Here is a 22475-nt window from a genome sequence, read left to right on the forward strand (position 1 = left end):
TTGTTAAATGTTATTTATAAGTACACTCATACTACACCCCTCCACACACACACACACACATACATACATAAATGCATACATGCATTCATCCACACACACACACACACACACACACACACACACACACACACACACACACACACATACTCATTGACAACAGTCAAAAATGCAAACAAAATATTTTTTTATTGATATTTATTTGTTCAAAATTTATTTTACTGTTAATTGAGGGTTCATTAAAAATGTATATATAATAAATAAACACCTATTGGAATGAGGAATAAATTTAAGTTATTCATTTTTAGACTATTTTGTTCAAATAATCATCAAAATAATTTCAAACTGAAAATAATTTCAAAGTTAAAAAAAAAGTCTCATGTATGCTCCGATCACTGCTTCTGTAAGCCCCAAGTAGCCACAAACTCTAAATCAGCTCTTACCTTAGGTTGTTTTCTATAAAATGAGTCTATTTCTACTTGCCTTTCAGCTTGCCTGGGTAAATAATCCACTGTTATGTTTCAAATGTCCAGAAAGAAAATTCAGTTCAGCAAAAAAAAAGTATTATAAACAAATCATTGTTTGAAACTTTTCCTGACTATAGATGATTAAATATTATACATCATTACAAAGCTGAGATTCTTAGCTTTAGCTTTTAAATGACACCAAGATCATTTGTAATAGTTTATAGTCTATTCAGAGGCCAAGATTTTCTACAAAACATGGTGAAGGGGCGGGGCTTCCTAAAAAAGACTGTATGTCTATAGGCGGAGACACAAAACACGTTGGGGCGCTTCCTACCTTTAAGATCTGTATATTGTGATAGAAGGTGATAGAGAAAAAATATTTTTTGTATTGTTTTCTGCCATCTAGTGGAACGATCTATGACTAAAAGTAGACAGAAGCGAACAGAGGCTGTATTACAAGCTTTTGAAATTAAAGATAAAAAATGGGTCAATTTGACCCAGCAGGTTCAAAGTAGGGACTTGATTGAAAAGATTACCCAAGGGTTAAATACAACACCCTTCTGCTTTGTTCATTATTGTTCACTTCTGTGACAGCTAGTATGCAAGTTCTGTTAGGCCATGTTGGGACTAACTCTCAGTATATCACACTATTCAGTACTATTTTCACCATGCCACAAACCACAAAGATGGTCCCTTGCACTGGCTTTCCCAAGTCTTTCCCTCTCAAAGCCAGAATTTCAAATCCCCCGACCGTTGCATGCCCCTTTGACCCAAATTAATCAGCACACTCTGAACCCATCCATTTAAAAAATGGCTTTATGCCTGCACAGTCTCTTTTCAAAAGAGAACTTATTTTAGAAAGGACTGGACTCATTGTGAGTGGAAACACTGGCACCAGCATGCTGCCCCGAGCCAGAAAGCTCCAGCTGGCTAAACTCAAAGTCTCAAGCAGGTAGTGAAAGACAAAAAACCCATTAGATATTCTTTACGGGGCTCTGAGAGGAAAGCTGCTACATACTATGAGCCTTGTCTGTTAAGCGGTGCGACTGGCCGTGGACATACCCAAAGGGAACATGTGCTTTATCTATTAGTTTAAGCCCCGTGTCTGTAGGGGAAAGCTCTCTTTAATTCTGTGGCTATAAGCTCACAAGGCACAGGACTGGATGGTATCCACCATCCTCCTGGCATGAGAAACTCTGTAATGGAGAGAAATAACATGCATGCAATGACTCCAGGGCCAGTGGCATTTTCCTTTGAAAGATGAGGCCTCTACATTTCAGACAGGATGGCTGGGAACATTCCACATCCAGTGACAAATGCAGGATATGAAACGTCAGTTGGCATTAAAGATTAAGAAGACACAAAAAGGTTGACTTTTTCTTCCATTATGGAGTTTATGTTCACGCATTTCGTTTTCATACGGGGGCACACTTTTTTATGATCTGAGACACAGAGATAGACCAAAACAATGTCCACACCAAAATACAAGACAACCCAGTCAGTAGTTATAATCGAAATAGACCAAGTTTTCTGATAAAACATCCCATACCACCAAAACACCATTTAAACAAAATTGTCCTGCCTACAACAATTGTGATAAATTAATCAATTACACCACAGCCCACTTGCATTTATGTAACATATAAGCCTCTACTCTTGTAAATATGCATCGCCACATTAAAAGCTCCTCAATTCCAACAGCACAATAATAAAACCAAAACCATGAAATACTAATAAAAACAATACCAAATACAACATCACTATTGTTAGTATTCGAGATAGCATGCCCACCTGCTGCTTTGTCAATGCGTGTGTCTCATTTGGCACTTTCCCTCCTCCTACCGCCTCACTTATGTCTACACTTTGATGTTGGTCGAAATTGATGATGACTCTTTGAACCACTTTCTTATATCTATGCTGCTGTTACTCAGAATTCCAGCACTGCCAAAATTAGATTTTGAGACTGCAGCGCACAAAGGAAGTATATGTTACATAAGGTTATGACAGGAAATAAAAATATTGTTTGGCCTGCTGTTGTTAATTCTTCTTGGGGACTAGCCATTGGCTGTTGTATTCAAATAATTCAAATAATTAATGAGGTAGGGTTTTGCAAGGTTTGGGGACTATTTGGGGATGCTATTAATTGTCATTTATAAGTCATTTGGGGTTATAATTCTGTTTACAGATCTGTTTAGTGTTAAATATGCAGTTTTATGTTAAATTACATGGGGTATTTTAAGTTACCCTCAGGGAGATTTTGTTCCTTTGAGTAAGGTTTGATTCTGTTGCTAATATCTGATTGCATAGTTTACAAATACTAACATGATTAGGAAGAGAGGAAATGGTTTCCAAAGGCTAATCTTGCTAAAATGTGCAATTCTTGCTTTAGGGTGGCATAGCGTGTGACTTGGGGGGGCACTGCCCCCAATGACCGCCCTTGGCGAGGGGCCTGCGTCATCCCAAACCACAGTTAAAACAGCAGTTTCCAGGTCATCCACAACTGTGAAAAGCTGTCCTGCTTCATATTGTGTATTTTTTGGATTTGGTCATCATCCTGGATACGCTCCAGGGCTTGCTTGATTACTCGGCATCTCACTCTGATAGCTCTCACTGCATCAGCTCTCGCTGGCCAGCTAGTGGCAGATAAGCTTTTCAGAGTCCGTCCTTCACACTTCTCGAGGTATGACATGGGATTTTCCCATTGTTTTGTTGATGCTGAAAAGAAATTGTACAGCATTTGAATGAATCCAAAAATGTATGCTGCTTCAATCGGATGCATATGATCCCACTAAATTCAGCGAATGGGCAGAACACGGGATGTACACCACAAATGGATTCACGTCTTTAATTATGGCCTGAAGTCCCAAATATTTGCCAGTCATGTTACTAGCATTGTCGTAACTTTGGCCACGACAATCCATCAACTCAATGTTATGTTCTTCTAGAGCCAAAGTGGGCACATTTTCCATGTGTTCTGCAGTATGGCTGTGCATTGGAATGAACTGCAGAAAACGTTCAAATGGTTCACCACTGTCCTGTTGGTTGAGGAGAAAGATCAGAGGAAGTTGGTCATTGTGAGTTATGTCTGGAGTAGAATCTATGATCAGAGAGAAGTATTTCACACTTAATTTCACCCAAAATTACTTGTAGAATTTTGTCAGCCATGACACAAATAAACTCGTCACACGTTGTCAAAGACAGATAGCTCGTATTTCCACAACCTTTGGGTCCATACTTAGTAAGATTCTCTACATCAACAGTCCCATGCGATGAACGAGCCAGCAACGCATTGATGTGTTCCGCAAAAGACTTGTTGAAGCAAAAGTCCCAAACAATTTTGTTCACTGGCCATTCTGCAGGGGCAGATGAATAGCTTAACAAGCTGTCAGTGTTTGTCGGTGTAGTTGTTAATCTTTGTTCGTGTGGGATGCTTACGTCAGCTTCTGACACTTCAGATATGGCACTCCATGACGGGCTGAGCAGGTGATGATGGGCCAACAGCAACGTGTTCACATTCCTTGCTGTTGTTTTCATATTTTTTCCATGTGAAAACAAACCACCCATGGCTTCTCTTTGCTTCTTTAAGTTATTCTGCACTATTTTCTTTCCTTTTTTTTCTTTTTTTTTTTTTTACAAGCTCCTGTTTTCAGATACATATTAGCCGCAAAACTATGCCTAGTGAGACCCGGATACAGAGTGAAAAGCATAAATAATTAATGATAGCTTTCACACTAAAAACTATTTATTAAAAAAAAAAAATAAATAATTTTTTTGCTCTGGTGTATAGTAATTGTATTAAAGTCTTTTAGCATTAGAGTGGGAAAAAACTCCTTGTTATTGGATTGAAAGAAATCCAGACCCCATGCAGTCAAGTGCACATTAAGTATGTTTTGGCACACACACACTTTTATCAGAGTATTTACAGCAGTGCATGAGCACTGGCCCATATGAGCAGAGATGCTTGGAAGTCTGTCATAACAACAGGAAGCAGCATGTGTTTCCATGGTTGCTGTGCCACCACCACATTCCAGTATTAAATCACCATAATAAAACCCATCCAAGACATGCATGCCAACATTTCTCAAACATAACAACTGGCCTGGCAAAGAAGATGGTTGATTCTTACCCTGGAAACAGACAGCAGTGCTGTACTGAAGCAAACCAAGGTTTTCATAACAGGCCCCAAAACAGCTGAGTGGCACACAGACCGTCTGGGTTAATGGCTCCCATGGTAGGCGTTCAAAAGAATACAGTCAGGCAGAGCTTTATAATGCACATAAACTTTGGGTGTACCTGGGCTTTCTATTAAAGAGGGTTTACTAAGACTGCCTGGCCTAAATTCCCCTTAAGCCAAGGAGCTGATCTGAAAGTCTTAACTGATCGTACAGAGTGGAAATATTCCAACAACGGAGTTCTAAAGAGCTCCTTAATAACAGAAGCTGACAGAATGCCTGTCAATAAAGGTTACAGTATATTACATCTGTCAAGTATTATCTTCCAAGATGTGCCAATTGATCAACAACAAAATCATCAGGTATCGCACTCCAATATTCAATAGCACTTTGGTTTTAGTATTTGAAGAATTTATAAACTGGATAGTTCCAGTCATGGATGCTGTTTGGTTAATATAGCATTCCAGCCATGCTAAAACACATGACACAGTAATAACTGTGATGCAAAACATCCATGTCATGCCTAACAATATCATTTAGCCATCACAACAGTAGATTCACAATATAACATGGCTTCTTATTTTGTATTGCTTAATACAAAAACATATGAAATATACAAATATACTCATCAAATATTACATAATTCATGAAAAACATCTGTGCACACAGTGTCAGCCCTTAAAAAACTTAAAGGGGCTCTTAAACTTAAAAAAAAAAAAAACCCTGAGACGGGAAGCATGGCAAAGAAAATAGTTGATCCTTACCCTGCTAATGAGGTCGGTAAAAAAACTTTTCAGAATTGTCTGAACTTAGACTTACCGTTGAAGTTTATATTTACTTTGTAGTGGTGTTATTCATGTATGGATTTTACGAAGCACAATTAAAAATTACAGTGCAGCACAGACATGGTTTTTCACAATGAGTGTGCTTAGGAGACTTTCTTGTTGAGGTCACTGTTTTGCAGAACACTAATGTAAAGTAAAAGACAAATCTATACTGTAGCTCTGTTCCAAAAATGACTGATTTGCCTTACAGCAAGGCTTTTCCAAATGTTAGAGATACCTGATACCTTATTTCGGACAAATTCAAAGGCAGCATCGCTTGTATCCTTTCAGGATAAATAATAAATCATACATCCCAGAATGCATTGTGGCAAGCTCAGTTTAATTCATCAAATGTATCAATACATTTATTTACACTGTGAAAAGTATTAATAAAAATAGGAATTTTTAACCAATTTGCTATTTGTCAATGTGTTTTTATGTTTATTAGAGATTTGCGGCATTAGCTTAGCAACATGCTAATGCAAAACTCTGTTGGAATCAATTGTGAGTGAGCCTCCAGTGTGCTTCACATATGGAATGCTATTTTGTGGGGTAGGCGTACCACGCAGAGTTGCTGTATATGTAGAATGTTCCAAATCAGACACTTGAGAGGTTCTAATTTAGTTAAGATGCTGCCTTGAAAGGTAGCTGCCAAAGTAGGCTGCAGACAGCAAGGCAGCTCAGTAGGTTTTAGAGAGACTAAGAGAGTCAAAATATTTTGCTTAGTTAGTGTACATTTCTTTTGGAAGCTGATGAACCATAATCATGTCAGAAAGCAACAGTTTAACAATATGAAATTAAATCACTACATCAGGAAGTCACAAAATGACTCTGAATATTTCAGCTGAAATCAGCTGAATATTTTAAGGGAATTGTGTGTGTGATTCTTTGTCTCTGACCTGGTCATCATAGCGATAGGTGAGATACTGCTCTCCTGTTGTGTCTTCCAGAAAGCTTCCTTGTGGAGAAAGTGCAAATTCAGGTAGGAAATAAGTGCTCTGCGTCTGGCTCGCTACCCCCTGTAAAACAAAACCACAGCACCCACATTAATCCTGTAAAAGTGCTGTGGAACATCATTTGAGGCTTGCCTATATATTTTAGATGTGTAGACAAGGTGTAATCAAACATTTATTTCAAACTAAACTGACATAAAAAATATGTTTCCTTAAAAAAAGATTTAACCATAATTCAATAATATTAATTATGAGGGAAAAAATTGGCAAAATTTAGAACACAATTTCTGCAGATGTTCTAGAACCATTCATTCCAGTATATATAAAAAAAAAAAATAATAAAAAACTGCTTCTGAATAAAATATCAGTTCTCGTTTCCCAAGCCTAGTGTTGAACTGGTGTTAACACTGATGGAGCAATATTTTGTCCAACATAATTAACCTAACTCATGAAATGAACATCAAAACCTGCCAGCTGCTTTCTATCTTTGAAATCCCCCAAAATAATGGAAGAAAAAGGACTATAGCATGGACAAGTAAATAATCATATTTTATAAGTTATGTAAATGGAATACTTCTAATTTGTCAGCAAATTAAAAAAGCACCTGGTAATAGTTGGTTATATTGCCTATATGCCTTGTAAAGTCTTTAAAACGACACCCTTTTTGTGTTTGAGTAGATATTAATTAATTTGACGATTTGTTTTTTAGCACGGAATGTAAAATGTATGCCAAAATATTTATGTATTATTATTTAAGCGACTCAAGAGCAAGCATACAGTAATTTCCTCCTTTATTTTCTGCCTGTAATGCAGGCAACATGTATAATAAATAATATGTTTCTACATTTCATCATGTTCACATATTTTGAACTAAATTTTGATACTACAATAATTTGATAAATACTTTTGAATCCAGAAATTACACTTGATTGCATTGCATCTGTTTATTTACGAAACATATACAGTAGTTAGCATTTTGGCTGTGTACTCACAGAATGACGCAGACACATCAACGCAGAACTATAAATGCAAACCAACGTGTTGGCCACTACGCAGAGCCTACAATTCTGCTACAATTCCTGGCTTATTGAGGAAGATTAGCTGCAGCACATGCACCAAATCCTGAATCATTCAGGCAGATTTCAAGTACCATGTGTTTACTGTGCAAATGCCCGTACTGACGGCAATCTGAGTAAAAGAGTGGCAACACAGTTATAAACAATTAATGGAAGTTAAGGAGGCTATAAAATCACAGCAAAGTAAACCAGCTTTTTTCTCCATTCTCACAAAATAGGCAACTTAGGTCTACAGGTGTTTGAAGCTTTAAAACAAAACATACATGGAATCAAAAGTCTGTTTTTCAGTGATGTTGGTAGCCGCTACAAGCTTTTAGGAGCACTTATGCCCTATAGAGCAGCAGAGTTAAGCACACAGTGAGAGGACCAGCCCAGCATGCTTTCATCAGTAACACGGTCTCTCACTGACAAGCTTGAATTAACAGCCTGGTGGTATCTCTCTGTGTGTGTGTGTGTGTGTGTGTGTGTGTGTACATGTTTATACTACATTGTGGGGACCAAATGTCCCCACAAGGATAGTAAAACCAGAGATCACCTACCTTGTGGGGCCCAGCCAGCGGTCCCCACGAGGGAAATGGATTATTAAACATACTAAACGATGTTTTTTTGAAAATGTAAAAATGCAAAAAGGGTTCTGTGAGGGTTAGGTTTAGGGGTAGTGTTAGGGGATAGAAATTCTCATTAGATCTATATAAAATCCATAAAATGCATGGAAATCTATGGAAAGTCCCCACAATGATATAAAAACAAGTTTGTGTGTGTGTGTGTGTGTGTGTGTGTATGTGTGTGTGTGTGTCTGTTTCACTACATTTGTGAGGGCCAAATTTTTGAAAATGTCCTCTCATTCTGATATTACTATATATATATTATACTGTATCTACAGTGTGTACAATTTGTGTAGCATTTCATACTCGTGATAGAAATACCTTATATGTTGTGTGTACGATAACTTGTTTGTTGGTTGTTCAAACAGTAAAATGAAATGTATTATTAAAAACTACACTTAGAGCAAATATATTAATTTCTTTCAATCTATCTTAATTCAGTTAAATTCTTAAATTCAAATTCAAAATACAATTCTGCATCCTCAATTTAATTCTGCAATCCTGCTTCTTCAATTCAAACTCAATTCAAATGTAGAAACTGAATTGGAGTTTAGAAGGACTTCTCAATTCAGTCTTGAATGGTTAACAATCTATGGTGTGTTGAGATAAAGATGGTGGCCTCCTCTATTATACAGTAGTTAAAGATGGCAAAATCACAGTGTGTGTGCATGTGAAATGTGTCTGTGTGTGTTTTTTTGTTAAATGTCAGCAATATGCCCACACACACGTAAATCCAGATGGCTACCAGCCTACACAAGTCCAGGCCATCACATTTCCTGTCCCTCTGGACCCCTGTAAACCCCACCATCTGTCTTACACACAGAGAGATACTTCAGGTGCCGACTATGTTAGCAGGGGGCATCTTCTCCTGTAAATTCCCCATGAAGCCCCAAAGTACCTTGCGAGGCCCATACAGACTTAGGATAACAAACTCCTTGCTGTATGTGTGAGCAAAGGAACGAGTCAAGCAGATCAAAGACAGCAGCCTAACCATCTCTCACCAACAGAAACAGTAGAAACAAGAGGGCTCTTAGAGACGACATTGTACCCCACTTTACAGGAAACTGCCCTGACAGAGCAAAAATAATGTATTTTATATGGGTAACAGGAATAACATTCATTTCGTTACAGAGAATAGAAACCGCGGTGAGGTTCTCAGAGCCGTATTAAGCTCTGTGAAGATGTTCACAGTCTGATTTACAGTTGCAATCAAAATTATTCAACCCCCCTGACCAGCAATACATTCTGGTGATGTGAATTAAAACACATCAACTAAAACCTCATTAAACAGTCAAAGTTTTTAATACACATTTCAGTGATTTTGAGAACAAAGAGTTCAGTTTACCCAAATTTTAAAATAAAAAATAACTAATTCTCTCCACAAATGTGTTGGGCCTCATGTATTCAGATAGAAAACAAAGGCAGGCCTAACACAATCATAAAACCTAACTCAGGCCCCCACATAACAAGTCATAAATCTTACTGATTAAAAACCACGCCAAATCAAACAAAGGGAGTCCAAAACAGACTACAAATCCCATGAAGCCTTGCTCACTAAAGGATCAAACTCTCAACTCCTGTTGGATGAGGCACACGACAGAACGCACCTCAACCATGATATCATCAGGAGTAGAAATACCTCTGAAATGCTTCTGGGATTTGCTTCCAGCAACTTTGCTCGCCATGCGTAGACGCAGCTCATCACTGCTCTCAGGTGTAGCCTCGTGGCACAAGGAAGTAATGTCCGACTTGAAACTGTGGCCATACAATCTCCATCTCGCTGGACGAGTTGAGATTACTCTGTGTTCCACCGAACACTCTAACGGATCCGAAGGAGACCACTGAGCAATTCGCATCTTCATCCGTTTGCCTGCAGAAGTGAAGAGATAAAAGATTTCTCTTCCATCTTCAATCAAGTCGACGTCGCTGATTTCTCCGCCAGCCCGCCGAGAATCAGCGGAGTGTCAGAGTTAATGGACGGATGAACACACATTCTACGTCCTCATATGATTCAACTAACAGGTTTACATCTGGGCAGAGATAGAATATTATAGTGTGTTATTCTTGTGTATCAAGGTTATTGCATGTACAGTTTACGGACCGCCATGTCCGCTAATTGCTAATACTCAGGATATTAATTATCACGAATTTGATTTGCTGTATTGTAGTCCAACCACATTGGACTGTTGTGCATTTCCGCCATCACGGGTGAGACCGGCAAACTGAGTTTATCCATTAAAGAATCAAAGACAAATGGTTTACGAGCCGTCCACCGCGTCTCTGAGTGATAAACTAACAGCTGCTTTCTCTCCCACAATCGCGAAACCGGCTTTGGGGCCGTCACTTAATTCTCTCTCTCTCTCTCGTACTAACCACACACACACACACACACACACACACACACACACACTCGCTCTCACTCACACACACCCTCATGTGTTATAGTATTATTTTGATTTCCATATCTAATCATATCACTGTTTAGTTTGTAGTTGTAAGTCGGAAGTTTATTGACTGCATTTGTATTAATTATTAATTGATATTACTGCATAAATAAACTTTGTTATATTACAAAGAGAAGTGTTTTGGTTTGTTTTGCATACACCTGTGTCATGCTGACGGGATGTCAGTGCTCTGATTCAAGCCTTCATTCGTTGTTTTTTTCCTGAAAATCGATATTCTTCAGATGTCGATTTTCCTAACAAAACAATCTAATATTGAGACTGTTATACTATCTGGTTATTAGTCCCTGATTCCAGGGTGGTGCCCCATCAATATTAATCCTTATTAATATTCTATTGATTTTTGATAATTGATAATTATCTTTGATGATTGTTGAATTTGAATGATCAATAAGCTAGTGTTAATTTTAATTAATGTTTCATCGATGTTAATGATTAGTGACTATCTTTGATAATTGTTGATTTAAAGGATTAAAAAAAGCTAACATTTATTTTCATCAATGTTCTATTGATTTTAATAATTAATAATTATCTTTGATAATTATTAATTATTGCTAATAACCAAACCCGCTCCTAAACGTAGTGCACTACATTTACTGGAGCCCCATATGAGGTTTTAATGAGTTAGATTCAATTAATTAATTTAAATATTAATTAATAACTAAAAAAATAATTACCAATTATTTCTGATAGTACCACTGATCTAAACAACTAGTAAAGCCCTACAAATGTCATGTCAAAAATATTCAACCCCCAAAGTCAATCATTTGTGGAGCATACGTTATCCTTAATAACAGCAAATAAATGTTTCAGGTAAGTGTTCTCAGTCTTTGGACACCTCTCTATTAGAATTTTTACACGTTTCTCATGAGCAAAAGCTTCCAGCTCATTGACATTCTTTGGTTTCTGTGCTGCCACTGCTTCCTTGAAATCCCAACAAAGGTTTGCAATGGGATTTTAATGATGGACTGAAAGGGCCATTTAAGGACATTCCACGACCTATCCCTGAACCAGATTTTGGACAACTTGGATGTATCCTTGGTGTTATTGTCTTGCTGGAAAGTCCAGTGGTCACCGAGCTTCAATTTACACACTGAAGGCATCACATGCCATGCCAAAATGGCCTGATACCTGAAAGAATCCATGGTGTCAGTCACATAGTCAGGATAGCCATTTCCTGCAGCCGCAAAACACCCCAATAACAGGACTGACCCACCTCCGTGCTTGACTGTGGGGATGGGGTCGTTCTTGTCATCACCTTGTCATCTTACTCCAGACGTACTGCTGACCCAAGGGTCTAAAACTCATTTTCAGTTTAGTGTCATACGTCTATAAAACCTTCTTCCAGGACTCCACAGGTCTTTCCTAATTACTTCTAGGATATTCAAGTCAACATTTCCCTTGGTGAAGTTTTGCTTTCTTCCACACCCCAAGAAGTTTGCTATTGTACCATATTTAAAAAATTTATGAATGGCGCTGCCAACTTTGTCTATTGGAAATTGAAGTGCCTTGGAAATGTACTTTTAGCCATGACCTTTCTTGTGTAATGAAATAATCTCCTCTTTTAGCTTTTGAGACAGCTTATTTTTAATTGCATTTTTTGCATAGAAATACATTTTTGCTTACAACGCTAAACTTAAATTTTAAAACTTAAATAAGTGCCATTGCAGATTGATGACTTAATTTGGTTTTAAAACAATTACTTGTGTAGCCTTACATATTTAAGAAACAGCTACATGCAATAGGGGTTGAATAATTATGACATGGCTGTATTTAAAAAACAAAATCCTGCTATTTAGAAATATTAGGTTATATATTCACACTATGACTCTGAATGTGTCACTCAGCTGATATAGATGTAAAGTTTAAAAATTCTGTGTCATCAGAAAAGCTTACCTTTGTAAATCCTTACTGTCTTGGGGGGGCGCTGAATAATTTCGATTGCAACTGTATGATCTTTTTAAGTGCCAAAAGAAAATAATTTGTTTAATGGTTGGGGGCCTTCAATTTCCACTTCAGAAGAAACATTACAAGCACCAACATGGCTTTTTATAAACAATTAAAAATCTTAAAAGTGAAATTTTCTTATGTGGAACTACTTAGATGGCTGCCACTGCATCAGTATAACTCTTTCAGTCATTTTCCCTGGTTTTGGATTAACTTTAATATCAAAAAGCGTTTGAGTAACTGTACTGAGTTTCATTCAGTTCACATACAAGCTCATTACAAAAAGCTTTGCTCACTTCCACTGGCATTTACAAGACCAGGCAGAGGTGTGCTTCGTTTTATGTGCCAAAAGATGTTTCATCAGGCACTCTATTAGGGAACTATACATACATTGTCTCAGCAAGGCAAGAGAGACAAATAAGTAAAGGACTAAGTCCACAGGTGCGCCATGAGTTCTAATTTTAAAGATTTGAAGTGAAAGACTTTGGCTGGCGCAATGTCATGATTCTGTCAAAGCGAATATGCTCAATCAAATGGAACCAGGCCAGAAACTTTTCTCAGACCAAACTAACCCTAGATAAGCTTTTGACTTGTAACACTCAGTGCCAAGGACCTGTATAGTCTGAGGAAGACCTAATCCTGGATCAGAACTTCCGGTAAGTGTGTGTGGTGGTGGGGGCGTGGTCAAGCACCGGTTTGTGAATGGAGAGCGAGTTCGGGAGACAAGAGTGGTAAGGATTGACACCTGGGGAAATAATATCTGACACCTGTTTTGTGTTACAGTGAGAGCTGGAGGGAGATAAAGGAGCAGTCAGAGCCACAGTGGGAGAGAGAGTGGAGCCAGAGTCCCGAGACGACCCTGTCTATGTTAAAGAGGAGAATTACTTTTTTGTTTATTATTGAGCGACAAAGTGTTTTGTGTTGGTGTGTGCGCTGGAAAGCGACCTGTAATAAACGTCGCTAAAGAGTGTGAGCTGGTTCACGCTTTCTCATTTTCCTTGAGACTGACCTGAGACCTGTCACAGTGTACTTTGTTAAAACAGGGCCAGGTTAAAATCTGGTCACTCTAGCATTCCATAGCTCTGAAGTCAATTGGACAATAAAGATTCAACATTTACCCTTAGTATAGACACCTTTGTCAAAAGGATGTGTCCAGATTTTCTTGCTGTATAAGGAAGAGTTGGTAACCTCTACGTTTGTATCATCAGAGAAAGTGTATCATCAACAACTCTTAAATTGTACAGAGACTATTTAGCAGAGATGGGCCACTTCTATTAAAATGAATGGGAGAAAGTGGAATGCCCAACTAAGGAGCTCTAGCTCCCAACGGTCAATGGATGTAAAAAGGAAGTCCCACCTTACAGGAAAAAGAGCCAATCACCTTTTAGATACAGACATCTCTTGTCAATCAACTCGAGAATGTGCATGCGCATTAGCTATTCAAGCTGGTAATATTGCGTTTTTAGCATAATAAGAGGTAAAGAAGTACAATTTATGATTCCAGTATTGTCAAATTTTACTGCTGATTTGAAATATGTTCTTTGATCGTAATCTTGACCAACCATTTTTGAGATTTCGGTTTTTCCCCATTCAAGTAGATAAAAGCTGTCATGACTAGAAATAGCCTCCCGAGAGCATTCCAAAGATGGCCGACAGTGTACTGACTTGCTAGAAAGACTTTGACTTGGATCATGTACACCATGAAAGCCAATCATATAATCTCTTTCAGAGTTTTACTAAAGTCAGTCACTTTTGGCAGAGATCACAGAAATAAATGTGTAGTTTACCACGATGATTCTAATTGCTGCAGGTCTGTTTTCTGATTGCAGTGTCCATTAGAAGCAATGTAAAAACTACCAAAACAAGCGATCCAGATGGAAAATGACAATAATTTTAAGTGTCAGTTGGAGTAAAAATTAGTTCAGGCTTCAACTTGTGCAGTTTTTGGCTATCATAACAACTTGAAGTAGTCAATGAGATAAACATAACTAACCTCGGGCCATAGTTTCATGTCATCCAGCCACTTCATGTCAACTTTTACAGGTAAGGCGCTGTAATCGCAGCTCTGTAAAGTATCGGCACTATGGATCCACATGCTTTTTTTGGCCATTTTTAAAAATGTAATTTGCAAAACAACCCATTATCAGCTAAGATCAAACACTGATGCAAGTGAAAACTCTGGAAACCCTAAAACTAAAAAAAGGCTTCTGGTACGAATCTGGGGTGATTCTGTGTGCAGGAAAAAGGTGGATAAAAGAACATTTTTTCTAAATATAGTTCTTTTCAAAATGAATGCCATGCCAAAGAAGTAAAAGAAAAATGATGTGACAGTCAATTTTTCTGAAGATTAGCTGTTTACGCACAAAAGCATACAAAGGCATCTCCTCCTTTGACTTCCACTCAAACAGAACAGCGACTGGTCTCCCTGTTGCTTGATACACCTTTTGAGATAACCTTGTAGGCTCCCCCTGGGGGAGGAGCTCTAGTAAGGACCAGGTTGATATCCGGTGCAGGAACAACAATCTTAGACTCAGAACACAAATTTGAGCGACTCTGGATCCTTAACACATGAGGTCTGATTCTGAGAGTGGTACTTGGTTCAGGCAAAGATGGTTCACCAGGGTATTGGGCTTTGATTGTCTTAAATGCTGAGCTAAAAGGAAAACTTCACCCAAAAATGGTATTGTATTCACCCTCATGTTCTAAACTCAAATGATTTTCGCTCTTGTGGGGGACACAAAAAGGAAATATTCTGAAGCAAGTTCACATATTTATACAGGTGATACAGGTGTCTTCTTTGGAATTGGGATGGATGTGGTCATTTTTAGGATGGCTGTGGCCTGTGAAACCGCATAAATGACGAAGATGTTGAATATGTCTACAAAGACAGCTTCAGTAAACTACCTTCTCTGATCATGTGGCTAGGCATACCAGAAGAAACTTTGCAAAGATTCACCTTCTTACGGTTTCTGCTCACCTCATCTATGGTAATATTCAGCCTATGGCTGCCAAGAGGAGTCTTAAGAAATGGCACATCAATAGATGTTAGGTAGGCCTTTACATTCTTTACATACCCTGATATGTTGCATTTATGTTACTATGTGCATTTGGGAGGAAAGTAATATGTCTGCAGTCGAGGTGGCAATTCAGCTTGTAGTTGAAGACACATTGGATGCCCTTCCACATACTGTATACTGTACATACTGTTGGTATTAAAGTATTATTATATTCGCACACTGTAGGAGGCCTTGGGTTTTATGATGCCAGTTGAGAGGTTGTCTACCCTCTGTTCCTAGAGAGTAGAGTCCGTATTCAACCAGAGCCAGATAATTTTGGTGACATCAGCCTCATTTACCCACCTGCTGATGTAGCTAGTGATACATAATGCATATTTATATGAGTAATCGCAGCCTGTAGCAGCCTCTTTGAACATATTTTAGTGTCAGTGTGATCAAAACAGCCCTGCAGGGATGAGCTTGCTCCCTCTGGCCATACTTTGATGTTCTTGGATTTTTCTTGTACCAGAGGTGGTTGATATGCAGGGATTAACAGAGCTAATGGGTGCTCTGTGCTCTGAGTTTGGTTCGGTGTGCTAAAGTGCTCTGAGCGCATTATATTTAAAGCACCCCAGATTTACTTTAATTGACCATTTGCGTAATTTCACATACATCTATGTTTGGCCGCTACAATTTACTCTACAAATTTAAATAACCCAATGACTCTGGGTTTTTGTGGACAGAAAACAGAGATGAGAGCATTTCACTGCATTAAAAGGCTGTTGTCAAACCATTTACAAACAACAGAAACTCTTTCAAAATAAAAGCTTATACCAAAATAAAGGCTTGAGGGTTTAACCGGACTGCATAGCAATGCCACTTGCAAGTTAAGAAATTATAAAAGAAATAAATAACTACTAGGGGCCTGGGTAGCTCAGTGGTAAAATACGCTGGCTACCACCCCTGGAGTTCGCTAGTTCGAATCCTAGGGCATGCTGAGTGACTCCAGCCAGGTCTCCTAAGCAACCAAATTGGCCCGGTTGCTAGGGAGGGTAGAGTCACATGGGGTAACCTCCTTGTGGTCGCTATAATGTGGTTTGTTCTCGGTGGGGCGCATGGTGAACTGAGCATGGTTGCCGCGGTGGATGGCGTGAAGCCTCCACACGCGCTATGTCTCCGTAGCAACGCGCTCAACAAGCCACGTGATAAGATGCACGGGTTGACTGTCTCAGACGCGGAGGCAACTGGGATTTGCCCGGACTGAGGCAAATCACTATGCGACCACGAGGACTTAGAGCGCATTGGGAATTGGGCATTCCAAATTGGGAGAAAAAGGGGAAAAATCCCACCCCCCCCAAATAAAAGAAATAAATAACTACTAAATAATAATAACATATACATTGGCAAAACATGGTTTAATTTTGGTTAAAAGGAATCACTAACTATTTTTTATTTTTTTATGTCTATCATGTCGCAGTTCAAATCGCAATTACAATATTCTTAAAAATAATCACAATTAGATTTTTTGTCCAAATCGTTCAGCCCTAATTCCAAGTGCCACAATTCTATGACAGCTGTGATAGCTATTAGTTAAACACTATGCACAATTTATTTACAATTTAGTCCACAATAACTCACGGAATGCAATGCGATGAAATTTTCTGCAATACAAACTGAAGTTGTGAATACAGTGGAAAAACAATCTATTGACAAAACTTCAATGAGAGCCCCTCAAATGAGAAACAAACTTCAGGGCTAAAATATCCAGAGTACAAAGTAATTATGTTCATTGTGTGTTTTCATTAGCCTCTGGTGCTGGACAGTTCTGTGGGTATTACCCCTCAGGCTGTCAAGCAAATGCAGGTGTTAGAAGATGGTGCCAGATTTTTGATCTCATTATGAAAGCAGGTCTACCCTCACTAAGAGGTCAAGCAGCTTAAATAGCACCTTGTTTCTGTAGTCCTCAAATAACTGACATGAGAAACTGCCATCCATCTTTCAGGCCCTAACTATTAAAGGCATATTCCGGGTTTAAAACAAGTTCAATCAACAGCATTTGTGGTATAAAGTTGACTACCACAAAATTAATTGAGGCTGGTCCCTCCTTTTCTTTAATAAAGCAAAAATCTGGGTTACAGTAACACGCTACATAAGAAGTCAATGGGGCCAATCCGTAAACATTAAAATACTGTTTTACAAGTATAGCCACAAGGCATAAATAATATGTGTGATAACATGAATTTAGTGTGATAAAATTGCTTACTAACATTTTCTGTGGAAATTTATATCCAATTTTACAACTTCGTTAGCATGACAACGTAATGCCATAAACCTCAAAACCCCAAAACCACAGTAAAAACGATTTAAACAACTCAGCTTAAATAATACACACATTTTATTTTTAATGTAAATGATTTCAATTATAAAATAAGTTTCACATTTCCGTCTTTAAACACCTCCAAAAATTTGCCCCATTCACTTACACTGTAAGTGCCTCACTGTTACCTCGATCTTTGTTTTTTGTTTTTTAAGAAAAGGAGGGACGAGTCCTTTTATGATTATGTTTTGTGGTAATCAGCAATATGCCACAAATGCTGTTGAGTGAGCTTAACTTGTATTGAATCTGGAATATTCTTTTCATTCTTTCATGCAAAATGATAAAATTTAATTTAAAAAGAGAACAAACATATTTCCTTAAATATTTCTGTGCCAGACATCCCCAGTTCGTCATCACTGTCATCCGTCTTCCAATAAGATTGTCCTTTTTTGGTTTGTCCAGATGTCTGTTGATCTAGAGTTGTTGTTATCTTCTAAAGGCACTTCAGTAAGCAAGGGATCAAGAGGATGGAGTATATCAAAGTAACACTTTTATCAACATGACACATGTGACAAATGTGCTCACAGCACACCAAGTGTTTCTGGGTAGCTAAGGTAAAGCTCAGCAGTTGCCACACAAACCCACTTACATGTCTAAACAAACATAAACTTACATACTTAAGACAAACTTACATTAAACAATTGCTTCCTAAAACAATTAAGAAGAGGCACTTGATGTCATGAGCTGGTCACCAACAGCCTAAAAGTCTTAGCAGATGTGTTAACCACAGTACACGAGTATGGGAGGGACTAAACATGTTTAGCAACAAATCCAAAAAAATACATTAGTTTCCAGATCAATTCATTTTAGGATCTGGGAATAACCCATTTGTAGACCGAGTTAAACTTTAAGTATTTGAACATTTTTATTTTATTTAATCCCATAGTGAGCCATTGTGTCCACAAACAAACAATAACGCAGCTTGAGATGCTGACTGATGGTTTATGTACTCCGCTTAGATTCTACAAAACCAGTTAAAAGAAGTTATAGGACAATAACTCGTTACCCACAACATTAATGACCATCCCTTGAGCTGTGTATGTAGAGGTCGGGGAAATTTTAAGAGAAAATCCTGCTGAGGAATTCTGAGAGGTATCTGGCTGACCTTGAGGACAGGAGCTGGACCAACGCGAGGATCTGCTAACAGCTGTTTGTATTATATTTGTGTACCTGATCAAAGAACTTTGAAGCATAGTATAGAATATTTCTTGGTTTCTCTTGGTACTCTAGTAAACTGCATTGCAATGTTAATGCTCAGACTTTTTTTTTTTTTTTTTTTTGCATTCCCATAGTGAAGGTTGTTCAAAAATGTAGGCAGCATAATTATGCTAATAATCATGCTAATTTCATGCATAATCGACATGACTATAATAATTTATAAGATACAGTACCCGCTTTAAGCCACCTTTTCATGCAGTGTCAGCTTTTTTCAGTGAAAAAATCCATCCAAGATGAAATGTCGATTATAAGTGGCCTATAGGCCTATTTTCATTCAGTACCAAATTATTAATAAAAATAGTTTAATCTTGTTATAAATGTACTATTTAGCCAATACTTGTGTGTGCTATGTGTTCTTGCTTAGTATAGTAATGTGTCATTAGCTTAGCAACATGCTAATGGCAAACTGTACTGAAATCAGTTGTGAGAACCAAGGACATAGGTTTGGTTTTAAAGTTGGTTTGGACGTATTGCAAGGAGCACATTATTTAAAATGTTGATATTACGAATGCGAGAAAGTAGTGTCTAAAGGCACAGTATTTCCTCCTATAAAAAGTCTCATTTTCTATCCCTCTATTTTATAGACAAAACATGCTTTTCCTATCTACTCTGATGTTTTTTCTCCAATGTGCAAAACAAAACATGTATTGGCTAATTGTATGCTATACATTGTGTGCAGAAAATATTACATATTAGTTAAAAATGCAAACGTCCTTTCACTGACATAGACCGACTCAATTTTGATGAGCGGCTTGCTCGACTCTCTCACACATGCCTGTGTCGTCCTAGAAACACACATACTAGACACGTGCCTGATATTTTCTGCTCCCTGTATCTTTATACACTTTACGGATGAATGCATTAAAATCATACCGCATGTTAATTTGCAAAACAAAAAAATATAGATATCATGCAGCCCAACTGGCCACCACTAACTTCTTAATCTGGGATGCCAATCAGTTGTCTGTGCAGTTATACTAACATTTTAAAATCTTGCACCTTATCCTTACCTGGCACAGTCGCTCAAATTCAAAGGTGCCCTCCTCAAGAGGGCGCTTACTGCCCATAAAACAGAATCTTCCATTGGGCCACATATAAAACTTAGGATGTTTTTTACTAAGTCTCAGATAAGAAACTGTTGTATACGAAAAGTATGCTTGTTTAAATCTATTAGTTCCCTATCTGTCACTCACTCGACGTTGTGTCGATGTAGTAACACTAGGGGTCACTCTTGGGAGCCCCAAACACCTCTGCTTTTTTGAAAAAAGGCCAATGGGAATTGGCGAGTGGAATTTGCATGCCACTACCCCGGACATATGGGTATAAAAGGAGCTGGTATGCAACCACTCATTCAGATTTTCTCTTCGGAGCAGAGAGGTTCTATTCATTGAAGCTGAATTCATCCACAAAGTTCATTCACCTCATCTGCTGGATTCTATGGTGCATTTCAGCGGCTTCTCCCCCTCTGATCAAAAGGGTAGGGTACTTGCAGGCATTCTCTGTTGGCGAATCGTGCCTGGAGTTCGGTCCGGGTTACTCTCACGTAATCCTGAGACTCCCAAGGTTCCCACGACCCCTTTTAGGGATCAGGTGGTGAACCTGCAAGCGCTGCCCCAGGAGGAGGCAGACCCAGCCTTGGCGTTGCTGTGTCAGGTGTGAGCTTTACGCATCTATTTGGATCGCACACAGAGCCTTAGAATCTCTGAGCAGCTCTTTGTCTGCTTTGGTGTAGAGGAAAGGAAACGCTGTCTCCAAACAGAGTATCTGATGTGGAAGATATCACATGGGGTCGCCTTCGGGGAACCAGCACATGTTTTTGTGATTAAATGCTAGCTGTGATAAATGTGTGCTGTTTGCAGTCCCGCGAAAGTACAGTCAAGGATTTTGATAGTGAATGGACAACATTGAGGAGACGAGGCAGAGACGCTTACACTGTTACTATGGAGATGATACAACAGCAGCTGTGCATTTGGATATGTTGTGACTGCTTCAAGCTTTTCAAGTATTTGTTTTGCTGCTGTCAAACATGAAGGAAAGCAATGGGAATCCCTCAGACTTATGTTTTTTGTGGAAAATTTTTGGAAATTATAAATGCGGCGGTTGAATTTGCAAGAATTCTTGCGATCGCAAAATCCTGGAGGGACTGTTTTACTCGCACACTGCTATGTTACGATATCGAAACTTTTACTGTAATGCATCATTTGTAAAATGATACATTGTCACAATTGTATTACAGACCCATCAACATTTACACACTTATTCCACACTTACGCAGCAGTGGTTGCTTCAGAAAATGTGCTTTTCATGTCGCATTTGCTTTTAGGACACTATTGGTTAGGTTTAGGTGTTGTTTTAGGGTAAGGATGTCTGTTTTTCTCAACTTTTTCTTACTTTTAGGACACTATTGGTTAGGTTTATGTTAACATTTTAGGTTAGTAAGGTACGTTTTACTCCTTAAAACCTCCATCTAACATTCAGTAGTGGTGTTAACCACCACACAAACCACGTAATTGCATGGGGCCCCAGACATCGGAGGGGCCCCAGACGGAGAGCTGAGCAAAATGCTTAAGGAGTGATGCGTTGTTCTGTGTTCTCACGCAAATACGCTGTTTTCAGCTGTCTCAGAGCGGTTTACACAGAGCCATTCTACCAAGGGTAGCCAACAAGGTTAGAAACAAAAATCATAACACGGCCATCCCATAGACAATCTATGGGCGGCACACTGCTTTTGTGAGGAAACAGTAGGGGTGTAACGTTCCATTGATCTGGATCGAAGCATCGATCAATTAACCAACGATGCGATGTCATCGATACAACGCGTAAAGATGTTTTTTTTGCACCTTTATTTTAACGCTCTAATGCCAGCCACGTCCGTACGCATTTCCGTTATGCGATACAGCAACCTTATGATATTCATCTCGCTTTACAAGCACTAAATATGCTTCTCATGTGGGACACAAAGATGCGTGGAGTGATTGACATGATTGAAGTTGCGCTCTGGTCTATCCGTGTGCATGTGTGTCAACAGGGCTGCGAGCTCCGGTGACATATTAGTGCAGAGCAGCTCACATGCGCGATTAAATGGGTCTTCCCTTAATATGGTGGAGCATGCGACACATTTGAATTCTACATGAGAATTTTCGCATTTAAATCACTTTGGAGCAATTCAACCATGTCAAACGCCTAAAGAGCCACGATATTCTGAACAGCGCTGACTGTCGAGGGAAAGAAAAATGCCTGTCCTGCAGCACCAACATCAATTACAAGACTTTTCACATCTTCACATCAAAACCCTTTCTAACATTTAGCACAGTAAACTGTAACAGAATTTTTTTGAGGTATTGTAAACATCGGATCGCTCGCTAAGAGAATCAATACAAG

The 22475-nt window shown here is 38.6% G+C and overlaps 1 protein-coding gene across 1 annotated transcript in view; it reads right to left on the reverse strand.

Moving 5' to 3' along the window:
• LOC127422472 (ADAMTS-like protein 3) overlaps positions 1-22475 on the reverse strand; it is a 309781-nt gene that overhangs the window by 267830 nt on the left and 19476 nt on the right. The window contains exon 3 of the mRNA XM_051666043.1: positions 6360-6479. Coding sequence (XP_051522003.1) covers positions 6360-6479 — 120 coding nt within the window. The remainder of the gene's footprint in view (positions 1-6359; positions 6480-22475) is intronic.

The sequence above is a fragment of the Myxocyprinus asiaticus genome, chromosome 1 (genome assembly GCF_019703515.2).
Source record: "Myxocyprinus asiaticus isolate MX2 ecotype Aquarium Trade chromosome 1, UBuf_Myxa_2, whole genome shotgun sequence".
Lineage (NCBI taxonomy): Eukaryota > Metazoa > Chordata > Actinopteri > Cypriniformes > Catostomidae > Myxocyprinus > Myxocyprinus asiaticus.